Source organism: Marmota flaviventris, chromosome 3 (assembly GCF_047511675.1).
Source record: "Marmota flaviventris isolate mMarFla1 chromosome 3, mMarFla1.hap1, whole genome shotgun sequence".
NCBI lineage: Eukaryota > Metazoa > Chordata > Mammalia > Rodentia > Sciuridae > Marmota > Marmota flaviventris.
Genome location: NC_092500.1, coordinates 50,781,978 through 50,809,420, shown reverse-complemented (window position 1 = coordinate 50,809,420; position 27,443 = coordinate 50,781,978). Strand labels below are relative to the sequence as shown.

Below are 27,443 nucleotides of genomic sequence, written 5' to 3'. Positions count from 1 at the left end.
ATTCAGAGAAAACCATATAGGATGCTGTAGTTCCCTGTTTTTCCACAGGTAAGATCAGATCAAAAAAAGAAAAAAAGACAGCATACATGAAGAAAAACAGGAATGAAGTCAGAAAGATTCTGGAGGAGGCTGGGAAAAAAGAAGGCAGTTCATCCACTGTGTCTGGCAGCTGAACAAAAGTCACAGATGACCTTTAGCATCATCTGGTTCAAGACCTGCCTCCACTTGGTTTCCTTTACCGTGTACCTACTGTCATACCCAGTTCCTCTGTGAACACTGCAGTGGGAGAAATTAACACTTTCTGGTAGCTTCATTGAAGGATAACTGATAGTTATGAAACACTTTATATGACTGACATAGTATGCTGCAATAGGTAGGCTTTGGTGACCTAATGTCCCTAACTCCTCCTTGGCTTTGTTCCCAGCTGTTGGTATGGCCATGACATGTGACTTGTATCTAACTAGAAGAATATGGCAAAGGTTCCAGATGTACGTTATCATGTGTATGTGATTCTGCACTTCATGCTGGAGACTTCCCTGCCTTGCAGGCTGGAGGAAGCAGGCAGCTGTGGGGGACTGAAGACAGCCCCTGGCTCACAACCAGCAAGAAAGTGAAGCCCTGAACTGAATTCTGCAAGTAACCTGAGTGAACTTGAGAGTAGATCTTTCCCCAGTGAAGCCTCAGCTGAGACTGCAATCCTAGCTGACATATTGATTAGAATTTTGCATGACCCAGAGAGGGCTAGGTATGCTGTGCCTAATATTATGACCCAAGAAACTGTGAGATAATGTGTGTGGTTTAAACTGCTAAATTTGTGGTAATATTTTACACAGCAGTGGCTAACTACTACAGATGTTTTATATATATATATATATATAATATATTATTAATTCATATAATCCCCATTATATTCTCATTTCACACAATGGGAAAACTGGAGTATGAGACGTAAGCAAGCAGCTTAATTCCATGTAGCAAGGCTGGCATTCCAACATTCAAACAAGGCATCTAGCTCCAGAGCCTGTGTTCCTAACCAGCAAGGTGCACTGCCCTTCTGTACTTCTTAGAAAGTTCTACCTTAAGTTGTATCCAAACCCAATTTCCTATAACTTATCACAACAGCATGAGTCATATATCCGAATGCAGGTTAGATAAACTAAACAAAGAAGGCTGTGTGTAAACTGACCAGTGGGGTACGGGTGTGAAATAAGGCCAGGAGTTATATGTGATACCTTTTTTTTTTTTAAAGGTTCGTTTATTTTTTTTTTTTTTTAGTTTTAGGCGGACACAACATCTTTGTTTGTATGTGGTGCTGAGGATCGAACCCGGGCCGCACGCATGCCAGGTGAGCTCTCTACCGCTTGAGCCACATCCCCAGCCCTATATGTGATACCTTGTGGGCTGTCCTCAGCCAGGGGAATGATGATAGTTTATTAACTGGTAGCATATGACTTCTAGTTCTGCCTCTAAGATCATTGAGAACATGTCAACCCTTTTTTTATATGACTTGAAATACCTGAAACCATGGATCATTTTTGTTTCTAATCCTCTAATTTCTCTTGCTCATACAAATGGTGAGAGCATCTCATTTTTGTTGTTCTTTTTGGCAGATGGTCTTCTTGTACATATACAAGTGTAAGAAAGACTGTTGGTTCTGTGTAGTATCAGCTGACAGAGATACCTCCTTCTCTCTCTCTCTCTCTCTTTTTTTAATCTCTGGGGCTGGGTTTTATATGCCCACCAAGATATGGTAATAGCCAGGCAACTCCAATGCACTGACATTCCTTTTTGTCATTTTTTTTGTGGATTTAACAACTTACTCTGCCACAGTCTGGCTGGGCACAAATCACGAGCCACCACACAGCTTGTAGATTCTCTGCCCAAATCCACCTCCACTGGGCTTCTATCTCCAAAATATACTGTCTGAATCCTGTGAGAACTCAAGGGGAACTCAGGCAGCAGGATACGCCCTATTCCCAGCAGGAATAATCTTAAACCTTAAACCTGGAACCTAAACTGGGAACGCCCTAAACACGATTATCTTAAAACCGGGAACACCCTAATCTGCCTTGGTCCTTGAGCAAGGTCACCTACATTCAATGTCGCTGCAACATGTCAGCAACATGGGGTACGCTGGCAAGGAAATTGTCATACCTACTTGGCTAATGGCTCCCAGCATTACTCTTCATGAAGATCTTTCCTAATAACCTGTAGACAGGATGCAGCATTGTGAGCTGAAAATTCGTGGCTTTGAGGCTCATGAAGAATGATACCCAAAGTCTGCAGAGAGAAGCAAGGTTTTTGGTGGGATGCTATAGGGTTGTATTGGTACAGCAATGCTCAAATTTCTTAACATCTATTAAATGTTTATCAAATTTGTGACTCATTCACTGCTAAGAATAATCATCATATATGTGATGATCAGGAATAAAGTAAATCATTCCAGAGCTCTTGAAGGAAATGTTCAGTTTTGGATATCTTATGCTAAAGAGCACTGGCAACTACAAAAAGACAACCAGGGTATGGAAACAGTGTTACATACATCAATACTGAAAGAAGGACTGTATCTTCCTTGTTTTAGTAACAACAACTCTGGAAAAAGGTTTTAGGTGTATTGAAGAATCAAATGACCTACTTTAGGAAGATTCAGAAGAATTAGAAAAGCCAATGAGTCAAGGTTCAAAAGGGGAAATTTCAACCCCCTCATATAAGGAATGTTTAACAGGCAGAGATTCAGAAAAGTTTTTGTGAGATAGTAAATTTCCTGTCTTTAAAAATATTAAAGTAAAAGAAGTTATATGTGAAGTTTTCAAAAAGCAGAATACAAAGGGAAGAAAATGTATGTATGAGCATCTCTGTGTGGTAGATTTAGGGAGTTATTAGTGAGAGATTAGTGAGAGCATGCCATGTCCTGACACTCCCTCTCATCACTTTGTAAGGATGATGGACAATAATGATGAGATCTTACAGTAAGTCATGAAAGGAGAATCTTTAATTCAACAAACAGGGGCTGCACCCAGCTATGAATCCTGCTAGGCAAAACTCTGTGGGGGAATTTTTAATAAAGAAATGCTTTCTTGAATTCAAGGAACTGCCATCTTAAATCAGAGATAAGTCTAGAATCCAGGAAAACAATTGCAGGGCAACTTGAAACAGGATGAACTAAGCTGCATAAAGCCTTCAGAAAAATCACAAAATGCTCTGGGTGTTCATAAACAGAAATGCTTATGGAAAGAAATTGTAGTAGGAGAGCTGCAAATGGAAATGGAATGTGCTACATGGAGATGACACGGGGCAGGAGCATTAGAGGGGTAAGTCAGCTTTATCCCTTTTTGATTTGAGGAGGCAGGGCTGGTGAGAGAGAAGAGTGTGGCATTTAGATGGGAATGTACTTGTAGTGCAGGGTAATCCTCTGACATTGCCCTAGGTAATCCACTTTCCCAGTCTTTGAAATGACACCTGCTCCTCCCTTGGTAAGCCTTCAGCAGCCCTTTCTTCTCCAGCTCTCTGTGAGTGACTTCACCTTTTTTATCCCTAAGAAATAGATCCATCAGAGGGGACTCACATATCGTCTCATGGGAACTTTGGCACCCTCCTGCCTTCTGCCCTGCCTTTCTTTTTGCAGACTCTGTTTGGGCCCCCAGTCTCTGTCCCCAGAGCCTCTTCAAAAGCTTTTCTTTTCCTTTGCTCCCCCTCCCTTATACAGCGCTCTCCCACTTCACTAGATCAAATCAGCACATGAGCTTGTTGAACCCTTTCATATATGAAATAAGTGTGTGTGTGTGTGTGTGTGTGTATATATATATATATATATATATATATATATATATATATATATACACACACATTTTTAAAAAATTCCCCCCAATCCCATGTTCCTTCTGTCTGCCATCCCATTTCTGTTCCCCTTGATGGAGTTGTTTGGTAGAGCTGTCTACATTCTCTGCCTCTGTTTACTCAAGCCCTGATCTCACCTCAGGTCGGCTTTCCCTCACACATTTCCATGGAAATTATTCTCATCAGGTCTTCTGAAACTCCCTCCCCACCAAGTCTCATGGTCAATTCTCAGACTCATCACATTCATTTTATCATCACTATTTGACCCAGTGTTTCCCTTCCTCCTCAGCAGCACGTGGCTCTTAGCTTGGTTCCCGGGGTACCAAGTCCTCCTAGCTTTCCACTAACTGCTTCTGTTCCTTGGTGCCATGTGTTGGTTGTCCCTTATTGCTGATCTCTGAGGGTTGGTCTGTACCCGGCTTGGATCTTGGATCTCATCTCAACCTATTGGCTCTACCTCGATTTCACCCAATCCCGGGGAAAATACCAGGTACACATTCATAGCTCCAAAATGCATATCTCCAACCAAGCTCTATTCTGAGGCCCCCACTCACCTCTTGCATTCATCCTCTTCTTCCTCAGTAGCTCTCTGTCTCTGTCTTCTTCAAAATTTGGCCCCTTTTCTACTACCTCCAGCTCTACTTCTGCCTCCATTTTTCACTACATCCACCTTCAAATTTTAATCATTTTTCACTATTTCTCTGTCCACCATCATATTTTGCCCCAAATACTGTAAAAGCCTGCTAATTGGTCTGTTTTCACCCTTGTCTCCTTAAAGTCTCTTTTGCATATAGCAGCTAGAGAGGTTAAAACAAAAAACAACCCCATCAGTACCTCACCTGCTCAGTGGCTGCAATGACTTTCTGTCACACTCAGCATCCAAGGTCTTATTCCAGCCTACAGACTCACAGGATCTCTCCTGTCTCTTTCTTCAGTCTCTTCTCTTACCAATGTCAGCCTTGTGTCTCCCATCATTTTAGGCTCACTCAAATGTGACTCCCTCATGGTGGCATAGAGGCCATCTTGACTTTCCTTTGGAACACAGCCCAGGCCTTTCTTCCTCCACCACACTCTACGCCTTATACTAGTTTATTTCCCTTCATTGTGCTCAACATAGCCTCATCTAATGTTAGAGATGCACTGTTTGCTGCAGGTTTGTCTTCCCCACTACCATGCCAACTATAGGGGCGTGGAGGTTTACAGGCTGAGTTCACATCCATGCTCCTAGAATGACACCTGGCACACGGTGGGTGCTGGATAATTACACGTTAAATGAGTATATGAGGCTCAGTTTGGAGGAATGCTTAGGATCAAAAAATGAGAGGTTTATTATTATGGACATAAGGAGCAAGTAAAGGATTGGTTGGACAAAAAAGGAGCAATGCTGTGAAGCACACATGGGTGTGAGGTGTAGAACTGATGCATAGTGGTTCACATTCCATGCCGAAAGCAGGGAAGCACCAAGCTGCTATCAGAACAACCAGAACAGGGTTGCCTGCTGTGTAAAGTATTTCCACCTAAAATCTGAAGGGGTAGTCCTTAGAACAACTGCTCAATATCTAGCTCAGTAGTAGGTTTTAGAAATGTGTAAAAACATTGATGAGTTATGAAATATACTTGTTATTTCCTAAAATTTGGGTAAATATTATTCAGTGTTTATCTTTTAACTATAAGTTGATGGTTTTTTTTCCCCATTTTTTAGCAGAACCTGCTCCTGCTTAAATGACGTGTTTCTGCACTAAAAATCAACAACTACTTATTGATGTACCAATAAAGTGCATGGCATTGGAGTTCTCAAACTCATTCCATCTGAGAAGAATCTCATGTTTCCCAAAGTATGGTGAATATAAACACTGATGGATGCCAGATGATTTCAGGGGACTTATAAACCTTTGTTTTAAACTTTTAGTTGGAAACATATAAAATTATGTTGGGAAAAATAATATTAACATACCAATTCTCAGATATTAAGGTTTAAGAGAAAACTAAGAAAATGAATCAATTTAAATTTACTGAAAATCATGTTAATTATAGTAAGGCAGAATATATGTAACAAAATTTATGAACATGATATAGGAGTGATTGAACTTTGGGAAGCTGTTCAAAGTCATTTAAGGTGGAAGGATAAAAGAAGAGTTATCAGTGGGCTTCAGAACACAATGCTATAGTAAACTGTATAAGATACTTCTTCACCTTCCCCAATGCCAGTCAAGCAATAAGACATTCACCGAGCCTAAGTCTCTAAAGTTACTTAATTTTAAAACACTGAATTGAAGGTCTCTCTAACCTAGAGAATGGGAAAATTAATATTTTTTTAGAGCAAAAGCTATTGAAGGAAAAGTCTTTCCATGTAGCTTTGGTCCTCATATCCTCGAGCCTTCTTATAAAATGTTTCTCAGATATAGATGACCGAGTGTACCAAGAGCCTGGCACTGTGCCTGTGCCACCATTCCTTTAACACAGGGTTCTTAGGGAACCTCAAGGCATAGTCTTATGTCATCACAAATAAATTTCAACTAAATTGCACACTAGAGGAATTATTATTTTAAAATCACTTGCTGAATATGTACCACTTTCTTGTACTTCAGCCATGCTTACTAAGGCATGAGAGAAGTTCAAACAGAATAGACTGCCATTGCTCTGAATTGCTAATGAAAACTACAACACTGAACACACAAATCAAGCTGCTCATTTTGCCCAGCGCTATTTGAGAACTCAGTACATACCCCAGTCACATAGCAAACTGGATCAGGTCTCTGGGGGAAATCCTTAATGTGTACTTGCCATGATAAGTAATAAGTTCTACTTTGCATTGCTCTATTTATAGACTTGAGCTATTTTTCACACATTTTTAAAAACCCTTTTCTATAGCAGAACAGCAGAATGAATCACTTTCATCTTGTCAAGTTTATTGTTAAATGATGTTCAAACGTTTTCTTCAGATGTTGGAGGACTACCCAGACATTTTCTGCTTAAACAGAAACAAATGAGGCTGGGGAGAGATCTCTGGCCTTTAAAAAGTTCTTAGCTTTGAGCTGAACTATATTTCATTCATTAGTCCTGGGCAGCAGATAGTTTCCTTAGAAATGTGATATTTGGTGCCTCTTCAAAGCCAATGTGCCTGTATTTGGAGAAGCATTCAATGAGGCAGAAAACATGTGGGAACATTTACTAGTGATGAGGTCATAGAATTGGCACAGAGACCTGCCTGGTGGTCTTTGCTTTTTCATTCATTCATTCCACAAGTACTGGTTGAACACCTAACATATGCTAAGCACTGTTCTATGCATACAGATACAGTAGTGAAGAAGACGTTTACAATACTTGCCTGCATGGAGTTTATGTTTTACCTATGGACTAAGAGAGATAATGAGAATATGTTTATCAGTTAATTTTAGACAGTGAGGAGTCATATAGAAAAGTCGGGGAGGGGCAGAGCCACAGGCATATACACAGTGCCCCATATAGTTGTGACTTTCTTATCTTAGAAACCTGCCTCTAAAGAAGCGAGATAATTTAGCTAATTTTTCCAATATCCTAATTGTAACACTGGAAACTCCATTATTTTGAAGTTTTATCATGTTGCCAGTGAGGGGCTTTGGTAAGGTCCATATTTATGCTCCTCTTGCCCCTGGGATGCTTATGAGGATGCAGGGAAGCTTGAAAGCATGGCAAAGATGCTTGGTTGCTTGGTATTTCCTGATGCTGGTCATGTCTCACTAACAGCACAGCCCTGACTTGGTGACTTTGGATAGCATGTATAGCTCCATTTTTTTTTGTATGATATTTCATATTTGGTGGGTTCAATAGACTTTGGACTCCTCCTATCTGTGAGACTCATTCATTTCTTAGGATCAATGGTAGAACTAAATAGATGAAGTAGAACTGGGCACAAAATTTAGAGTGAATGTCCTTCATATACCTGGACAGGGATCTAGCTATAAAATCCTAGTCTAAAAGTCACACTAGAGATCTGCTATAATAATGAGAATTTAGACCGATGAAGCATCAAATTGTGTGCATAACAAAGATAGGAAAAGGCTAAACAGAGAGGGCAGAACCTTCAAAATTCTTGTCTACCCCTTTAATTTGTGTGATGTCAAGAGTGTGGTATTATTTTCCAGACTTGAATTTTTTAATAGGTGTTGACCCTTTCTGGATGCATTCTAAACAACTTGACTGTATATATTTTGGGTTTCTGGGCATTTAAAACTCAGCTCCAATATTTTCACTTATCCCCAAGTACCTAATGTGACAGCTAAGAAAGACTAATATCAATGTCATTCTATCATGATCAAATTAATAAATATCTTTTATAATATTTTAGGAAGAGGAAAAAATCCTGTGTAAATGTTTATGATCTCAGTTTGGATGCAGATTTAAGATACTTTTCCTAAGTGCATCTAACTTTGGAAATGTGATAGATACAAGTGATTGATATCACCTTGTATTTGTCAATGGATTTAGGATTCTTTTTCAAGACTAGCAATCAAAGAAAGATATCTTATGTGGAAAGAGGAGGCAAGTCAAATAATATCCTGACTCTAAGATTTGGGTAGTATCTTGTCTTTTCTGTTCACAAAGACTAGACAAACATGATTAAATACATCATCATTTTTAAAAAGTGTCCAAAGGGACACTTGACCACTGAGCCACATCCCCAGCTCTGTTTTTTTTTTTGTTGTATTTTATTTAGAGACAGGGTCTCACTGAGTTTCTTAGTACCTCGCTTTTGCTGAGGCTGGCTTTGAACTCGTGATCTTCCTGCCTCAGCCTCCCAAGCCGCTGGGATTACAAGCATGTGCCACCACACTCAGCTAAATACTTCATCTGTAAGGGGGTAAACTCAGAAATTATTTTAAAAAAATCTGTCAAATCCAGAGTCTGTACAGATTTCTTCTAATAATTTGGACACTCCCTTACATAGTCGCATTTCAACTCACCAGTAATTTGTCAAATTAAGAAATATCAGAACAACAGATTCCTTTTAATATAGATAGATCTGCTGTAAAATCTGTTCAAAATATCATTAGAATTCATCATACTGTTCAAAAAAGGGGCCGAAATAAGAGTGCAAATAAACTTCCTTCACATTTTAAATAGAATGTTGTTTCCAATTTAAGTTAGAACCTTAGCATCATAGGGAAACTCATGTCATTTTTTTTAACTATAATTGTTAAAAATGTTACAAAAGCTTATGAAAGACTAATACATCTTTTTATTCTTACCTATTTTGCCATAAGAGACATGATTAAAATGACAAATTCCCAAATAACATTAATAATGCATTTCCCCTTTATCCAAAGCAAATGTATTTTGCTCCTAAGAGATGTTTAATTCATTCCCTTTTTTGGGAAGAGAAGGGAGATGAAAGGATTTACAGTTAGAACTGGCATTTAATGAAAGATACATATTTGACTTGTGATTATGAAATAATTGCTGTGGTAATTTTGAATTTGGAGAGTGGTACTGAAGTTTGATATGAATGAAAAGCAAATTGTACTTCTGTTAAAATTCAAGGTTACCTATCTGGTATCGTTAAAAGTTACTGCCTATTATGCCACGAAAATAGTGGAGCTTGTGTTAAGAAATATATAAACATTTATTTTATATATAAACACATATATAAACATTTCCTCTGGGAAGTACCGGATCTACATTTATAGAGTGAATTTAAAATAACAGCTAAACTGCCACAAAACTTGGACAGACAGGCTTAGGATCCCTTCTGCTATTGTGTACTCTTCCTCCACCGCACCCCCACCCCATCTATCAATGGAGTGGGGGTGTGGTGGAGGAAGATACCTCTGCACTGTGAAGACCAGGGGCTGGTAGATGAGCCAAGGTCTCCTTTAGGCTTTCTTTTCCTTGGTTTACTTTTCTCTAAATGCATCTTCCCTTGCTCCCAGGGTGGCAATAAGCCCTTGAGGGAAGTGAGATGGGAGATGAGCAGGAGAAAGAGAGAAAAGCAGTAAACTCTTATCTAGCTCTTCCAGCTCTATGTGGTCCAACGTAGGCTATCAGGCCACTTTAGAATTGTTCACCAAAGCTCCAGCAAGTCTTAGAGTATGCATTTACCTGGCTTTCCCCTCTGTGTATTTCTTCTCCCCTAGCTTTTGGCCAGAGCAAGACTTCATAGGTACTTTAAAGTAAGACATCAAAGTAAGGATTAGAATTCCAAGAGTCTTTAGTCAGTTATGAAGCAGTTTCCAAGAAGTTCATTATTTTTTTTTCCTTCAGATAATAGTGAGTATGATCAGCTATTAACCACTTTAGTTTCTTAGCTTTTTGGCTGATGAGGTCTTTGGTGGTGGAGGTGGGGGGTGCTGTTTTAAACAACTGAGAAGATTTTGAAGACTCCTGACCCCTTTGGCTTCTTCCTGACAAGTGATGAACAAAAAAGGGTATTTTTCCATGGCTGAACTCCATGAGAACAACCTATGAAGCTTACAAAAATGTTTATAATTACAGTGACTTTTAAATCTGACACATAGAGGAATAAAAGATAAAATCCTATAATGAAGAATCACTGGCAGGTTATAAATTAAAAGTTATGATTAACCAATTTGTTTGCCTAACATGTAAGTTGGAAGACTACTAACTGATTTTAAGACAAAGTACACCCCTCAAAACGTGTTACAATTTAGTATGTAACACTAGAAAACCTTTAAAAGGAAAACATTAATAATATTTGGTGGGTTTGTTTAATATCACCTAAAGTAGTAAGGACGGTGGGAAAAGTCTCTTGTGTCTTCCCACCAGATGAATACAGGAAGAAACTGATAGAAAACTGACATTCCTGACCTTCAAATGCTGAATACTATCTTACTGCTGACAAGGAGAAAGCAGAGAACAAAGCCCATAGCTGACTGCAATAGTTTTTTTTTTTTTTTTTTTCCTAAACGTGACCAGCACTAAGAATGCTATTTTATAGGAAGGAATAGAAGAAATCTCACTGGGTGATGCCATCTAATTACAGAATTCAAATTGCTTTAGAATCTTCAAAGCAACAAGGATCTATAACATATTCGTGTCTCCTTATAAGCCATGTACTTTCATAATAAATCTAAGCCTTCAGAATCAAGAGTAAAAATAACCACATCTAAAAATTATAAAACTAAATAATAATCATGAACAAAGTTGCTCAGAAAGTGGGCCCATCCTGCTTTTTATTCAAATGGAAATATTTTCTTTTCATTGACAGATTTGTAGGCCCATTCAATTTAATGCAGGAAACACTGCTACTTTAAAATCCTATAGCTGAGGTTTAGCTGTACTCAATTTGTTTACATCAAATGCACAAATGCATTATTTTTGATACATATTTAGATGTATTAATGCTTTAAACTCTGCTCTTAAGTACACAGTTGCTTTCCTAAGGGGGTTTTCCATGAGTTATCCAGTAGAGATAAAGTTTGAATAATATTTTGAATTTCCTTTCCTTTTTGAGAACTTGCATGCTTTTGTGTCTTTTTTTTTTTTAAATCAAAGCTTCAAAAACACTGAAGTTGTAGGCTAGAGACATTATTGTGCTGGAAAAACACAGGCGACTCTCACGGCAGTCGAAGAATCTTAATCACACCTTCCTGGGAAAGCAAAGTCCCAGAATTTTACAAGAGCTGCTCAGTGGAAGCAAATTCAGGTTCAAAGAGATGAGAAGAAAGGAGTGACTTTTTTATTCAGCATGCATGATTTGCTACTGCAATTTCCATCCCCCTTTTCCTGCCAGGTGTCTCAGTAAAGAAATGGATGCTGCTGTGAAAGTCATCCGGCTGAAAACAGAGGTGAGAGTGAGTAAATGAGTGAGAGTCGAAATAAATTCAAGTCATTTCACAAAGGATTTTTGCTGTGATGGATTATAAAATAGATTTTCACAAGTTGGCAAGTTTTTCCAAAGTCTAGCTTCTGACTACTGTTTGAACAAGTTGTGTAGAATGGAGTCTACACACTATGAAATAACATGATTTTTTTGTACCAGGTTAGAATTATTTAGGATCACCAAATAACAGGATTCAAAAGTAGGTAAAACAGCTGAAAAATCCAACAGTCTGGTCTAACCTGGTATGCTCTGTCTCCTCACAGCCAATGCTCCATCAGGCGGCTTTGTCTGGCTGGCGGATTTAGTGTAGGGACTCTCATCTGCAAAGGTACAATGAAGGGTTTGGTTAATTTCCATCAGGTTTCTGGCACAGTGAAGATCTTTAATGGATTGCAATCCTTCTGCCAGAGAGAGGTGACATGGCACAGTAGAAAGAGTTGATAGACCTGAGTCCTGAATTTGGGTGAACAGTGGGACAAGCTCTGAAAAATGTTTTGGACATCAGCTTCTTCCCCTGTAAAAGAGGGTAAATTTTTCATTTACCACAGGATTGTGAGGTTCAAAAGCTATAAATGCACATGAAGACATTTAAAAAAATTGTCAGAATGCAAATGTGGTATATAAATTACTTGCCTGTCACCTACATTCATTGATAAATAAATATCAGTGAATATGTAGAGCTGGAGGACAAAGAAGGAATAAAATGGCTCAATGGGCACTAAGAATAAATCAGGTAGAAGAACAAAGGAAATGAAAAGAAATGCAATATTTCAGATAAGCGGATGACAGAGCATTAGTATCGCAGGAGAATAAAGAAAGAGTTAGTAGGTTATTCCTGGCAGTGTGAATTGGCATCCAGGGTAAAGCAGAGGGATAGGGTCATTCAGAGGTGAGACCAGAGAAGCCAGTCTGGGAACAGGGCAGAACCATGGTGTGGAAGAAGAAGACGGACATTGCAATAAGCTGACTGGCCTTCTTTTAGAAAGAGATGAAAACAACCTGCAGAGCAATAAAAAGAGCAACTGAAAAGACAGAAGGTCTGAAGTTCATTGTAGTGGGAGTTAGGCAAGAAGCTGAATGATTAATACACTAAGTGACAAGATCGTAGAGGAAATGGGTCTATTAAATTATAAGTACAGTGATTGCTTTAGGATTTGCTCTGTCTTGGAATACAGAAGAGTGATCTAGGATGGCAAATATTAGGGTTAAAATATAGGAAGGAATGATTCTTCCTAGCTTCTGTGGAGGCATTTATATCAAGTAAGAGATGTCAGAGTAAAAAATCTTCAGTTTCAAGAACAGGATGTATACAGCTTAGTAAATATAATGTAAAGTAATTGCCCAGCATATTTAGTCCAGCTAAATGACCCAAGTGCCACCCTGGTCACACTGTGATGCTTGTTTGTTGTTGTGTAAACAGGAAATTATTAAAGAATTTTACAAAACTGTGTTGCATATGACAAACTATTAAACACAATGAATATTTAATCCAGAAACAAAGTTGTATCATCGGAGGACATGAATTCTCCCACCTAGGTGGCTAGTGTTTCAAAAGTGAGGAATTCATTTCCTCTTTAGGATGTTCTTCTGGTTGAAATGATTCATGATTTCTTCATAAAACTAACAAGGTCTTTAGAAATAATGGCAAAAAATAAAGATTAACACGGGTTTAAACTGCAATTAACTTAAAAAAATGACAGGCACACTCTTTCATGTTTATATTCCATTTGTTGCCCAATTCTTTACATTCTTCCAACCAAAAAAGAACTACCAGCTTTCAGATACTAAATCAATTAATTGCTTCACAATTGCTTTTTTTTTGGGGGGGGGGGACTACTGGGGATTGAACCCACAGGCGTTTTACCACTGAGCCACATCCCCAGCCCTCTTTTTATAATTTTTTTAGATACAGGGTCTTGCTGAGTTGCTTAGGGCCTCAATAAGTTGCTGAGGCTGGCTTTGAACTTGCGATACTCCTATCTCAGTCTTCTGAGTGCTGGGATTACAGGTGTGTGCCACTGTGTCCAGCTCACGATTGCTTTTAAAGTAGCATCTCAGGCAGGTCTCTGACTCTTTTCTTTCCAAACACAATTTAGAGCATAATCAAAAACCACAGAACAAAACCTAAGCATTAGATTTCAAAGTCTCCCTTTGCCCATCATTGACACCTGGGAATTTTAGTGCTTTTTATCACAGTGTTGATTTAATAGCCAAGCAATATGTAGTACCTGTAAAAACAGACTCTATGTAAAAATCTGAGATTCTTCATAAGACTTCTTTAAAAATGTATTTTCTTTCATTATCTAAAACTTTGAAAGTGTGTGGTTTTTAAAAGTACAGAGCTCTGAGCAAAGTGATACATATCACAACAACCAGGTTTAGAGGTGGCATCTCAGAAATTTAAAGGCTTTCCTCAGTTTTCAATTTGTGAAGGTTACTGCCCATTAAAGTCTTAGTTTGAATGTAGTGTTGAATTTTCTTAAAGGGCAGTAAGAGATGTGCCCGGGAGACTCTAAAGTTATCTGTACTTGATGCTCTATTTTAAGGAAACATTCCTTTAGAAATTTACCCAGCTTGCATTACGGATGTAGTCAACCCTGGTAAAATGGTTTTCTCATTTATATTTGAAAGCAATTTCCTTGATTTAGAGCTGAAATAGTCTAGTTATGCACATCCTTAAAAGGTTGAAACTGAATTATAGATGGCCACCTGGCCAGCATCTACATCACCATCCCCCACCCCTCCTCCAGTCCCAGCATCCAGTGTCCTTCCTGAGCACAGGCAAAAGTAAATAAGTATCTAGAAGCCAAAAGTTGTCTTGGTCAAAAGACCAGAATGAAACAAGTTCGATATTATCTAAGAATAGCTTGCCAAAGTGAACCATGTTGAAAGCAATAGTTCTTAATGGAAGTGTGTGTGAGGGGGAAGCTTGGCAGCATCTCTCAGTAGAGTTAAGGAGACCATAGCAACAGAGAAGTATGGTGCAAGGTAACCTTGGTTTTCAGAGAACTTGGTATATATATATATTTAGAGAGAGAGAGAATTTTTTTAATATTTTTATTTTTCGGTTTTCGGTGGACACAACATTTTTATTTTATTTTTATGTGGTGCTGAGGAACCCAGCGCCCCGCGCATGCCAGGCGAGCGCATTACTGCTTGAGCCACATTCCCAGCCCCTATATTTTTATTTTAAACATAGAAAAGGCAACATGGCCCTTTTATAAAAAGTTGTTCATCATAGAATGGATTTCCACTCTTTTCATTGATTTACTAAAAGTCAGGTTTTGATTATCTTAGCCAGTCAAATAGAAATGGAGTAGGATGCTGAATGAGTCAATGGCTTCTGGCTCCATAATAGGATTCCAAAGGAGAGAAATGTCCAGGGAGTATTTTTAATCCTCTGCATGAATCATGGAAAGCTATGGAGGTTTCTATCATGGTCTTTCCTTGTGTCCTTGAGTGGATTTGTAGATACATACTAAAGTCATATACTTATAAGAGACCATCTAAACTACTCTTTCATTTTATGGTAAGGTGTGGGGCCCCGAGAGATAAGTTTAAAGAAGGACACATATTTAAAGTGAATCTAGACTATCTATCTTCATTCTCATGTTCTTTCTTCTTTATCTAATTTCCTCTTGGAGAGAAAAGTTGATTTCTTAGGACATTGGCTCACATGTTACTGTATCACACAAGGAAGTGACTAGACCCATCATACCAGCAAGACTTTGCATGGTGTAATTCCTGTGGCAAAACCTTTGAAATGTGCCATTGTAGTCAATTCTTCATGCATGTGAATAAATATCCTTTCCCCTCCCTGCCTAAAGTGCATAATACTTAATACTCTCAAGTTCACTCTTTTAAAGATAAATATTTAAAAGAAATACCAATTCAATTCATTGCTCTTCAGCATTGGCTTTACTAAGAGTCATCGAATTATAATATAGATGTTAATACTTTTTCTTTGTTTATGAGGGAGGCACAAACTAGAATTTGGAGTTCCATCCAGATATATGAATGAATTAAAAATTAGGTCAAATAAGGAAAGGAATCAATGAATAGATAACATGTTTAGGATAGCACCTGTCACAGGGGCTGCGGTTGTTGCTCAGTGGTAGAGCACCTGCCTTGTACATGTGAGGTACTGGGTTTGATCCTCAGCACCACATTAAAAAAAAAAAAAAAAAAAAAAAAACTAAGTAAATAAAGCAAAGGTATAAAAAAAATAGGACCTGGCACATAGTAAGCATTCATTAAATATTTGCTGGTGGATGAATGAATTATATTCAATTTTCAAACAAGAACATTTATTATAAACAAGTAGCCTGAAATATGTGAGCTATGCTTCCTCCCATCTCTGATTTTTGTCTTATAACCTATTCCTTATAAAGTCACATCACCACCCAACAGTTATTAAGTATTGACCTACTGTAGGTTAAAAATCTGTGACTCTTTATAAAACTAATATTCAAATATATTTCCTTTCATTTTTATTCAGATTATAGAAAGTGTTTTAGTCAGCTCTCGTCACTGTGACCAAAAGACCTGAATGTCTGATTACAACTTAGAGGACAAAAAGTTGATCATGGTTTACAGTTTCAGAGGTTTACTCCATAGTTGTCTGGACTCCATTGCTCTGGGCCCAAGGTGAGGCAGAACATCTGTTGGAAGGGTGTGACAGAGGAAAGCACCTCAGCTCATGACAATCAGAAAGCAGAGAAATCTTGAGTGCAAGGAAGCAGGGATATTGTAATCCCCATCGTCACATCCCTCAGTGATCTATTTCTTCCAGCCACACCCACTTGCCTATAGTTACCACCCATTAATCCATTAAAAATCATTAATCCATCAAATGAATTATGCTACTGATTAGGTTGCAGTTCTAATAATCGAATCATTTTACCTCTGAACATTCCTGCATTGTCTCATACATGAGCTTTCAGGGGACACCTCCTATCCAAATCATAACAAAGATTTCTCAAAGAACCTTTAATATAATTCAACAAAATAATTTTTGATTTTCATATAAAACTCTCAGGCTTGACTTCCATGGTAGATCTTTCCTGCAAGTTGCCGTGGGAGCAAAACAGACACAGAGCTAGTGAGCTGCTGCTCCCTGAAATGAATGCTTCCAGTAATCATAAAGGGCATCTCAGGGCATCAGGACTGCCAGCCTTTTCTAATGAAATCTTAGCGGCTAGATAATCGCTGTCACATACAATGGCCTCCCACTTTCAGAGGGGCTTGAATATTGGTAATAACAAGGAAAAACATGGGTCCTTTTGCAGAGACATCCCATGACATCAGGGAATATGCCCCTCCATTAACAGGGACAATTGACATGGTGACAGAGGCTCAGACAGGGTTTAGTCAAGCATACACTTTAAACGGAAGAACAATGGGGAGAACCATCTGTCCCTCTCATATACATCAATTTGGCCAGTGTCCTCATGTGCTAAACACAGGAAAGGCAAACACAGGTCATTTAATTTGATTATATATTGTAAGTGAAGCTGGTGTTTATAAACTTGAAAAATAAACAGCAGGTGCCTACAGAGGAAGACTCCACTGTGCATCACAGACAAATTTTGGACCTGGAGAAACACGTCTCCAAGGGGCTCAGGTCCCCTCACACTCTTGTATCCTGCAATGGTTGCCTGGCATCAAACGGTATCCACGTGTAATCAGACTGATTTTTGTCTCTCCATCTCCTGCCTCTCCCATCCCCAGGGTCTGGGCTTCTCCGGAAGAGCAGATATGACTATGGTTTCAGAAATCTATGGCTGTGTTCAGTGTTTAGTTGAAGAAAAAAATTCAATTTCCTTTGGCTGAGACTAATCAGCCTCTGCTAAACAATTCTTAGCAACTAATTATGCAAAATTGAGGCACCTGCTAAGCCAGCAGATCCCTTAACTTCTTGATTAGAAAAAAAAAAAAAGAGACATTTTTGTGCACTTAAACATTAGGACCATTTTCCAGCAATGGGGAGACAGGCAGCTCATGACGCAGTGCTCATGTCATTACGAACACACAAGAAAACATCTTCCATAAGGGAACAAAACAAAGTCCATTGGGAAGGAAATAATCTGTCCCTTGAATTCAATTGCCTTCCACAAATGTTAGTGCCTACTATGTGCAAACTAAGAATCAAAATAGATAAAAGGTAATGAAACTTTCAGGGGAATGTTGATTGCAGAATCTTATTACCTGCTAGATGTGAGAATGAGACATGGTGCTTGATTCTCCTGAGGGAGGCTGAGCATGGGCTTAGGCCCTGGTGGAGGTGGGGCATGGGAAGAGAGAGGGGGATTCACCACAATGACCCATCCAGAATTTTGCAATCAGAAAAATCAAGAAGCAAGACAACATTTTGAGCTTTCAGCTAATACAAAAATTTTGCGTTGGTGGGAACCTTGTTCTTTTCTGAATTCTGGTCCTCAGAGCATCTTATCCCAGTTCAGCACGTACATATTGTGGCTGCTTCTCTCTCTTGGACCCTCACCCTCCAGTTCATTTTGCTGCCTTGATGATTTGATGATACATTCTACAATTTATGCAATATTTCCTGAAGGATAGCTGTCAAAGGGTTTTAACAGAAATGAGTTATGTCGGGTTTTTTTTCTTATTAAAATGATGTGTAACTATGATCACAGTGCCCCACATAAAGGTAAACACAAAGATATAATCTAGTACTCCTTTTCAAACCTAAATGATTTTCCCCTCCAGATTAAAATAATCCTATGTTTCTAGGGCCAAGCATAAGTTACGTTCTGGACCCTTCTACAGTCAGAAGGCTCTAGCTCCTATGCAGGCTGTGGCAATACTGCTTTGGCATGTCAAGGCTGCAACATGATTAATAGCTGACAACTTATCCTAAGGAATGAGTTAATTTCATCTCCTTTCCTAATCTGGTAAAGTAGTCCACACAGCTGGGTTTGAACCAAAAGGGAATACAACTTATCTGAGTTTAATGGCAGAGACAGAGGCCTGGTGCTGCTCCATGAGGATCCCTCTCCCATTAAGATAAGAGTTTTCCCTCCGTCCCTCCATCTACTCTCACTCCCCTCTTCTGTGATTTGTTTTGCATCTGCATGGCACTAATGTCTATCCTGACTCTGCAGGTTTCCTTACAGTTTTCTAATTTAGACACAGATGTGCTTTATATTCTTAAAGGGACCAGGTCTTCTGCTTTTGGACATTAAAAAAAACAAATCATCCAAATAGAGCACAAATACATTTTAAAGACAAAGATGCCAGGATGGAACTTGAGACCATTACTATTTAAAGTGTATTTAAAGAATACACCAAACTTTAGGGGACAAATATGTAGTTTATATTATCAGGCTTGACCATAGCTGAGCATTCTTGAAGGATCATAGAATCAGTATTTGATTTTATGTAGTAAGAACTAAAGCTGTGAAGTAGCAAAATAAACCAAACTAAGAAGGTCAAGGGTCTTATGTTTTCTCTCAAATATGGAAGCTAGAGAGGGAAAAAGGAAAAGAAAGGTGTAAGTGTGTGTGTGTGTGGGGGGGGCAGAGGTGATTTCATGAAAATCAAAGGGGGATCAGTACAGGAAAGGGACCATGAAGTGGGAGGAGGGAAGGGAGGAGGAAGGGAAGGAAGGGATATTGGCCAAATTATATTGTTATAGTATGTGCATATATGGATATGCAACAACAAATTCCATCATTATGTATAACTATAATGCACTAATAAAAATGTGGAAAGAAAAAAATTAAAAATCACCAAGTACCTTAAAGAGTTTTTATTTTTGTAGGTTATGTCTGTCAAATTAAAACTCATAAAATACAAAAAAATATTAAAATAAAAAACCTAAAGGTACAAATAATAGTTTCTTCACAATGATAGGATATCCTCTAAATTATATTAATCATAGTTGCATAGCCACTTCAAGAATTAAATATTACAGCCAAAAAGAATGCCGACTATACCACCCACATTGTTTCAGAGTCCCTGTCTTATAAAAACATTTTCTTCCATTATTATCTAAATCTTTGCTTCTGCAAATATGGTCCATAGCCAATATGCATGAAAATTAACTGGGAGCTTGTCATCAATGCTGAATCTCAGGCCCCACTGACCTATGGAATCAGAATGTGAATCTCCAGGTGATTCACATGCACAGTAATATTTGGGAAGCCCTGCTCCAATCAACATTACCAACAGCAAGCAATTATACAAATAGTGAGGTTACACCTGTCCTCATGTCTCATCTGGTTATGTCAGTGGCAGCCCACAAAGGATCCGGCAGAATGCCAGTCGTATCAGTAAACTCCAAAAGAATCTGCAGGCCTCAGACTGCAAATATCAAGTTGCATATGGAATGATTTCCTCAAATAGAAATAAAACTTTTTAATGTTATGGTTTGGACTAAATTGTACCATCTCTTGATCAATTTTAAACCTCTCAACAATCTTAAAATGGTTGAATTTGGTGGATATATCTAAGGTCAGACTCTCTAGGGAACATGATGAATTATAATGTTATATACTGCCTTATGATAGCAACATGGGGTAAGAATCTTCTTTGGCATTATCTCCTTAAATTCTTCCCCTTTAGATGCAGAATCACTTCCTTGAATCTGCACAGTTATCTTGGAACTAGGAAGATCTCCAGCACAGAACCTGACCTCTGATCTGCACACAGAGACAAAAAAAACTGCAGTGGCCCAGAACATCTGGTCAACTTTGTGAAAGTGGTCCATGGAAACCATGCTGCTTGCCGATGTCTGCAGGCCTTTGGAAGACTAATATCTCTAGCCAGGTTAATTTGTAAATCCTCTTGGAAAGTAATGAGCATGAAATTGCACATTTCCTGCCTCTGGCATTCCTATTGTTAATGTGTCTGAATCACAAATGATAACTCCTCTGCTTCTTAATGTTTCCAGCAAGGACAGTTGCAACAGAGTCATGGTAGTAGTGAACTGCCTCATCATCAAAGAATCAACAATTCTAGAGGACTGGACTCTACCCAGGAGGCCCATTTTCATTACCACATCAGATCCTAGTTTAACACCTTAAAATATAAATTCAGTTACAGCTTCCACTTTCTCTGTATGTAGGGAGGGATATAAGCTTTAACCTTTATTTTATCTGTTAGATTATGACAGCTGACATCTTCAGTATATCACACTGTTAAATACTCATAGAGTCAACAATTCTTAGCATTAGAATGACAGATGACAACTAAGAATAACCTCAGGGTAGCTAGGATGGGCTATTTAAAACAACATTTTATATTTATGTTTAAAGACTACACCAAACTTTAGCGGAGAGAAGTAGGTAGTTTATATGGGTATTATCAGGGTTGACCATATCTAAGCATTCTTGAAGGATCATGGAATCAGTATTTGATTTTATGTTTAAGAAGTAAAGCTATGTAGTAGGAATTATAGATACAAGTAAGAAATTTGAAGAAATTAAGTTTTCCTCAATTTCTTTAACCAATGTATATTGTCATATACAATATAAGAGTTCACTTTCTTATACATTGGATCACAGTTTAACCTGAAATAAATTTGGGAAAAAATTTAAAATACGACATAAATTTTCTTGAAATAATTAATAAAACAAAATATTAAAAATGTCTTCATGGAGATCATTTAAAGTTGGGTTCAAAAGATTGAATTTTGTTGTAAAGATGACTTTGATCTCAAACAAGGGATATAATATATAACTAAATAAATGTTTAAGATTATAAAAATAAAAATATTGTCTTCATTGAAGAGATTAACAGTGTTTTCCAAATATTCCAACAATAATGATAATAATAACCACTTCTAACTGGATTATTTAAATGATAATATCTCTTGATTATTTAAATAACTTTTTTTACCCCTCCTTGTCTGGGACTGTGTGTGTGTGTTTGTGTGTGCTGGGGCTTCCACCCAGGGCCTCAAACATGGTAGGCAAGCACTCTACCACCAAGCTACATCCCCAATTAATCTGGGACGTGTTTCCCCTCCCCATTTCTTATGTAAATTACAGATAAAATAATGGAATTTTTGTTAAATCAGGGTTTTCCAAGAGTACTTCTTTTCCATGATATTACTGCAAAGGTTTCTATACTTAGAAATCCCCGCTATGATAGTTCCTTGAATGAGGTCAAGGTTGATGAAAAAACAAGAGAAAGTAATATACAACAAGATGACTTTATTTTAGGAGATCTAAATATGGAGTCAGTGTGTCAAATGTCATTAAAAAATAGAGTGATCCACAGGTGTCTGTGGGGTGGAACATGCATGCCTTGGTTTGATTATTGTGAAAATAGCCTTTAAGACTCCCACTTGTTGCTCTGAGGGTCAGTGGTAATTAATGGAACAATCAAATTTTATAACAATGTAAGTTTAAAGCCTAGTTTAGTGGCTTGGTATGGTTTTTCCTTTTTTTGATTTGTTTCTCTATTGACCAGCATAAACCAAAACAAATGTCATCTGTAGGTGACTTGCTTAATACAAATAAATGGTTAGATAGTCATTATTGCTGACAAATTTCTAAATGAAATTGAAATAAAGAAGCATTACTACTCCTATTTAAATTCAGTTTCCAATAAACAAGCTGAACATTTGTCTCCATATCTAGCATTCTGGAATAATAAAAAGAGAGACATATATAGTGTATATTCATAACCTTGAGCAACATTTTGGAGTCAGGAGCCCTTGCTATCCTTGTTGCCAAGGTCATTGACCTGACTCAAAAACAGGGCTGCAGGTGGTTGTCTCTGTGTGACTCTCAACTCGTACCTCATGTCTGAAGTTTACAGTGCTGAAAAAACAATGATCCAAAGGGTGTGTCCAATATGATGACAAAGGTCACTCAAAAAAGATTTTTCCAGGCATTTATTTTCATTAAAACAGTGAAACAAAGAGATGGGACTTTGTGGAAATGGAGAAAATGGACCAAGTCAGAAGTTATCAGCAAATGGAAGGAAAATGAGTGGTTGGATTATAATCATATAACTAAAAATATATGGTTCTTTCATTATATATCAATGTCACTGGCTTCTTCAATAAGTAATCTAAATAATTTTTACAGAACTTTTCTTACTTCTGAGTTTGTGTTTACTTTAATAAGTAGTTTAAGCATACCTCAGTCAACCAAAAGATTTTAATGTCAATAATACTAGTAATATTGTAAATAATTATAGCTAATATTTATTGAACACTTGTTATATGCCTGCACGAGTTTAATCCTTTACATGCAAAATCATAGTCCTTCTCACAAGGACTCCATGAAACTTGAAGTTGCATAGAATCTATTCTTAACCACCATGATATGCTGTTTACCAAAATTTGATTCACATACTTTTTTATAATTCTTTGTGTGTATGTGTGTATAAAAAGAGGTATACTTTCACATAGTTATCACTATTGGGTGTATTCTGTGTTACTAAATATCACTGATATAAGGACTTCGGGCACCCAATTTTTAGATCTCATGTCTTTGTAATGAATTCCTGGTTTCATTTATAATGTAAGATTTAAGTTTTTTTTTGTTCCCCCGCCCCAGCACATAAATAAGTCCCTTGAAAGATTGCCTTTTAGCCAAGAAGCTCCAAGCTTTAGGAGATGAAATCTGGCTGGATTTCTCTGACTCTCACTCCGTGCCAGCCATTCTCTACTGATAGAGCATTTATAAATTGGTTCCCACAAGTAGTTCATCGTCTTAAAATGAATAAACACTGAGGCACTCTTTTCTCCTTTAGTATTCTAGACAGCACATTCATAGCCTGCTGCTTACAATATTTCAACATTTCATTGGTGTTCCTGCAGCCAGGGGTGGGGAATAGATCTTGCATCTGGCAAAATGCAGTGAAGACAACCGTGGGATGGCTTCTGTGGGGATGAGGAGATCAAGCCTGTTGTTCCTGGCCCTTGGCTCTCCACACCCATCTTGACAAACAGCCAGGCCCTAGAGCAGGAGGGACTGCAATTGAGCCTCAGACTCAGATGTGGTTCATGCAACTGAGCCACTCGGTGGACAGGCCCAGACTCTACTAGACAAGACTTTCACAGGAAGCTTTTTTAAACAAGGCAATGACACATTTACTAGCCATTCTTTTCAGAATGTTCACCTCTCCTAGTCCTAGATCACTTCAGGAGCTATCTCTAAACTCATATTTTTTTCTTTAGAGAATTCCCATATTTGGAATTGTAAGTGTGGGTTGGTGTCATTATATGCTATTTTGGAACCAATATTTTTTTGCCCAGATGGGGGAAGAGGGCAGAAATCACATTTGGATGCCTTGGGAATAACATATTTCACACATGTCTGGAATTGTCACATATTTTGCTTTATTAATTCATTGCTAGGTCAAGCAAGAGCAGATGACTGCTTATCAAACAGATGACATGTGTTTTTAATGCATGATTAAAGCAGGATTTGTCATGGCTGTCAGAATCCAGAGAGTCTGTGGTTTTGTTATTTAAAGCCATACTTTGGAGATGCGGTTTTGCAGTAAGAGGTACTGATGACACAAACAAAACCTTAACTAGCATGTTAGGACAGAAATAAATTTTGTATGGAAAATGTAAAACCCACTTTTACCTCACTAGGATTTCAATGGAATGCCATGGTTCATGTGTAACTTTGGGTAAGTCACTTATTCTTCCTGAGCCTCAATTTCCTAGCTTGTAAAATGGAAATAGTATCAATCTTATAGGTTTCCTATAAAAAGCGAATAAAACAGTATTGAGTAAAACACCAGGACTTGAACCCTCACTATTCAAGAGGTGCTGGTTCCATTCTCCCCAGTAGAAGAGGAAGCTGAATGACAGGGAGCTGTGGAGATCTGCAGCAGCAAATTTCTTTGATAGCACTTTCCATAGTATATTGTAATATTGTGAGCAGGGATTTAATGTCAGGGCCACAAATATTATTCCAATGATGACAGATGAGAAAACTGAATCTTAGAGAAGTTAAAAATCTGTCCAAGGCTGAATAGCTAATAAGAATCAGAGGGGATTCTTCCTTAGGTCTGCCTGATACCAAAGACATTCTTTCCCCAGTGTGGCCACAGTGCCTCAACCCAGAGGATTGCATGACAAACAGCCCCTGCAGAACAGGAAACTGGCATCTCACCATTGTGGATGGAGTTTCACATTGCCCCAACCTGCAGCTCCACCTCCTAACATCATGAAGATGTCGACACTTATCTATCTATCTATCTATCTTTTTAATTTTAAGCTATGGACTACCATTTGGTAAGTTCATAGTTGGGAGAAATTCATTTGTACTAACTAAATGGTGTGTTATAACTTAATTTGTCAGTGGCAAAATAAAAATTAAGACTTGGGTACCTAGATTTAATTGTCACACATTATCAAAATATCTTGATTTGTTTCTGAGACAAATTATTCAGACATACAATTTCCTCACGAATTCCTTGCTTGTCTGTCTCTCCTTGGGTTATGTCTACTTCATCAACTTCTCTACTTTTTCCATAAATCTTGCCTGAACAAAGATTCAGCTTTTACACTTAATTAGGATAAATGAGGAAAATGCAATTCAACTCCACAAAATGTGAATGTTTAATTTAGAACTGGTTTTGTAGCATCTTTCTCAGTAAGACTCTTCTGATTTTCCAATTAACAAGTTACTGACATTTACAAACATCTAGAATAAAAGAAATCTTTCCCTCCATCATTGTTTGTCAGTTTCATTATTGAATTTGCACTTGCTTTGGGACACTTCAATCATGAAAGTAATCATGTAAAACTATATTGAATTCTATTAGCAATAATACCTTAGGGGAGGTTCATTTACGAACACCAAAACTTTCTCTTAAGTCTTATCTGCTGTTATTTGCCTTAAGGCATTTTCAAATCACAAAGTGAAAGCTTTCGAAGGGTACTCTGAACCGCAGTACATTTTGAAACAGAGAACTTACCTACAGGTAAGTCAGTAGGTACTTTTAATTGTAAACACAGTTTAGGTTTCTAGATTAATTGTATGAAAATCTCTGAAAGGAATACAAACACACACACAAATACTCATAGATGCACATACACATACAAGTTTATGCATACATACATATTTAATAGATACAGTAATCTATCTATAAGCACTACCAAGAAAAAGTACATATGTGAACAGGAGTTCCAAAAGGATCCTTCAACCCCAAGACATCCTCTCCTATCCTACAGGGTAAAAAACAATGGGCAGAAGTTGGAAATCACCACCCTTGTCCCAGAGACTTCTTGTGGATACATGCAAGAGAGTGACCAGGAATTTAAAATCAATAGCAAGAACCAAGATGGCACAGAACTTCTGTAATATTCCTGGAACTTCAAAATTTCAGAAAATGCATGCCAGATTTAATTTATGTAATCAGTAGACTTTGAAATTTTATATTTAGTATTGCCACAAGATGTCAAGACATGCTTTAAGAGAAATTGTAATTAAGCTTTGAGGCATCCTACAAATATGAACATATATGCAATGTAAGTCCACAGCTTGTAGAAGAAGAACTATGTGAGAAATTAGTTTATCTCAGTGGTCCAAAGAGAGTAACTGAAGCACAACACAACAGACATTGTAGGGGTGAGTATGAATAAAATTTAGCGTGTATTAGGCACACATTCACTGCCTAAAGAAGTAGCTAGAAATCTATTGAACAATTTGGGCACTGATTTTAAGTGTAGTTTGCCTTTGTTTTTCTCCAGTGTATAACTGCAGCCTTCATTTGCTTGTATTTTGCTTAAGACAAGCTTAACAAAACATTTGCTATTAGAAAGAGTAAACAACACATAATGGCTAGTCTGGGTACAATATAGAGCGAAGATACTTGTTTCTTTGACAATTAGGAATGCATTGCTTGAAATAAGGAAAAGCATTTGTGTATTTATCTGAGAACCATCACATCTATGTAAACGGAGATCATAAAACTGAGATATATAAGCACCTCGGTGCTACTCTCTCAGCATCTTCCCCTGAGGACATGATTTAAAGGGATTTAAAAAAAAACAACTCCAATTATAAGAAATTTTAACTAAAAATCTGTTAGGTCAAAAAATTCTTTGTTAAACTAATTAGAAAGCTTTGCCACCTTTGTTAAATATCTACAAAACTTAATTGAAAAGATGTTAAATTTAGTGAAGAAATACCAGAAAGCCTCAAGCATCTTGCATAATTAAACCATCTTTTCCCATTTCCTTTATCTTTTCTTCTTTCAACCTTAGAACTTCTTTCTTGCGTTGCATATTTGTGTATAATTGATGAAGTATAGTGCAAAGGCTGAATGCTCATGCTATGAGCCCTTAGAGTTATTTGAGAGCTAGCTGTCCAGTGCATTTTGTCTATCATACTTAAGGATCAGATGTACATTCACAAAATGATCTCTTGTTAGATTGTGAATCATGCAGATCTATTACAAATTTTGTAAGTATAAGGAGGAAACACATTAACCACATTTATTTTTCTGTGGTTTTTTATTTATCAGCAAAGATAAGCCAATGGTAAATAAGCAAGAAAAAGCAGTTCTTTATTTTTCATATAGAACTTTTCTTCTTGGGGTTTATATCCATGGAGTACACACTTGTGTTTTATCACTTGAATACGAAGCCCAGCATTCTCAGTTTATCTTAATCTGTTCTCATGGCAAACAGTTTGAAATATGAATGGAGGTTCTTCTGTAGAGAGTTAGCACAGAACTGGGGAAAGTATCCGCGCTGTATGGTCATAAAATATTTGCAACTTGTTCTCCATTTACTTTGAGCAAGTTATGTAAATCCTCTAAGCCTCAAATTTTCTCATTTCTCAAATGG

General features: G+C 37.6%; 1 protein-coding gene across 1 annotated transcript in view; it reads right to left on the bottom strand.

The window, feature by feature from the left end:
- The window catches only part of Grip1 (glutamate receptor interacting protein 1), a 630,091-nt gene that overhangs the window by 153,878 nt on the left and 448,770 nt on the right, over nt 1-27,443 (bottom strand). The window contains exon 2 of the mRNA XM_071609698.1: nt 11,896-11,976. Coding sequence (XP_071465799.1) covers nt 11,896-11,976 — 81 coding nt within the window. The remainder of the gene's footprint in view (nt 1-11,895; nt 11,977-27,443) is intronic.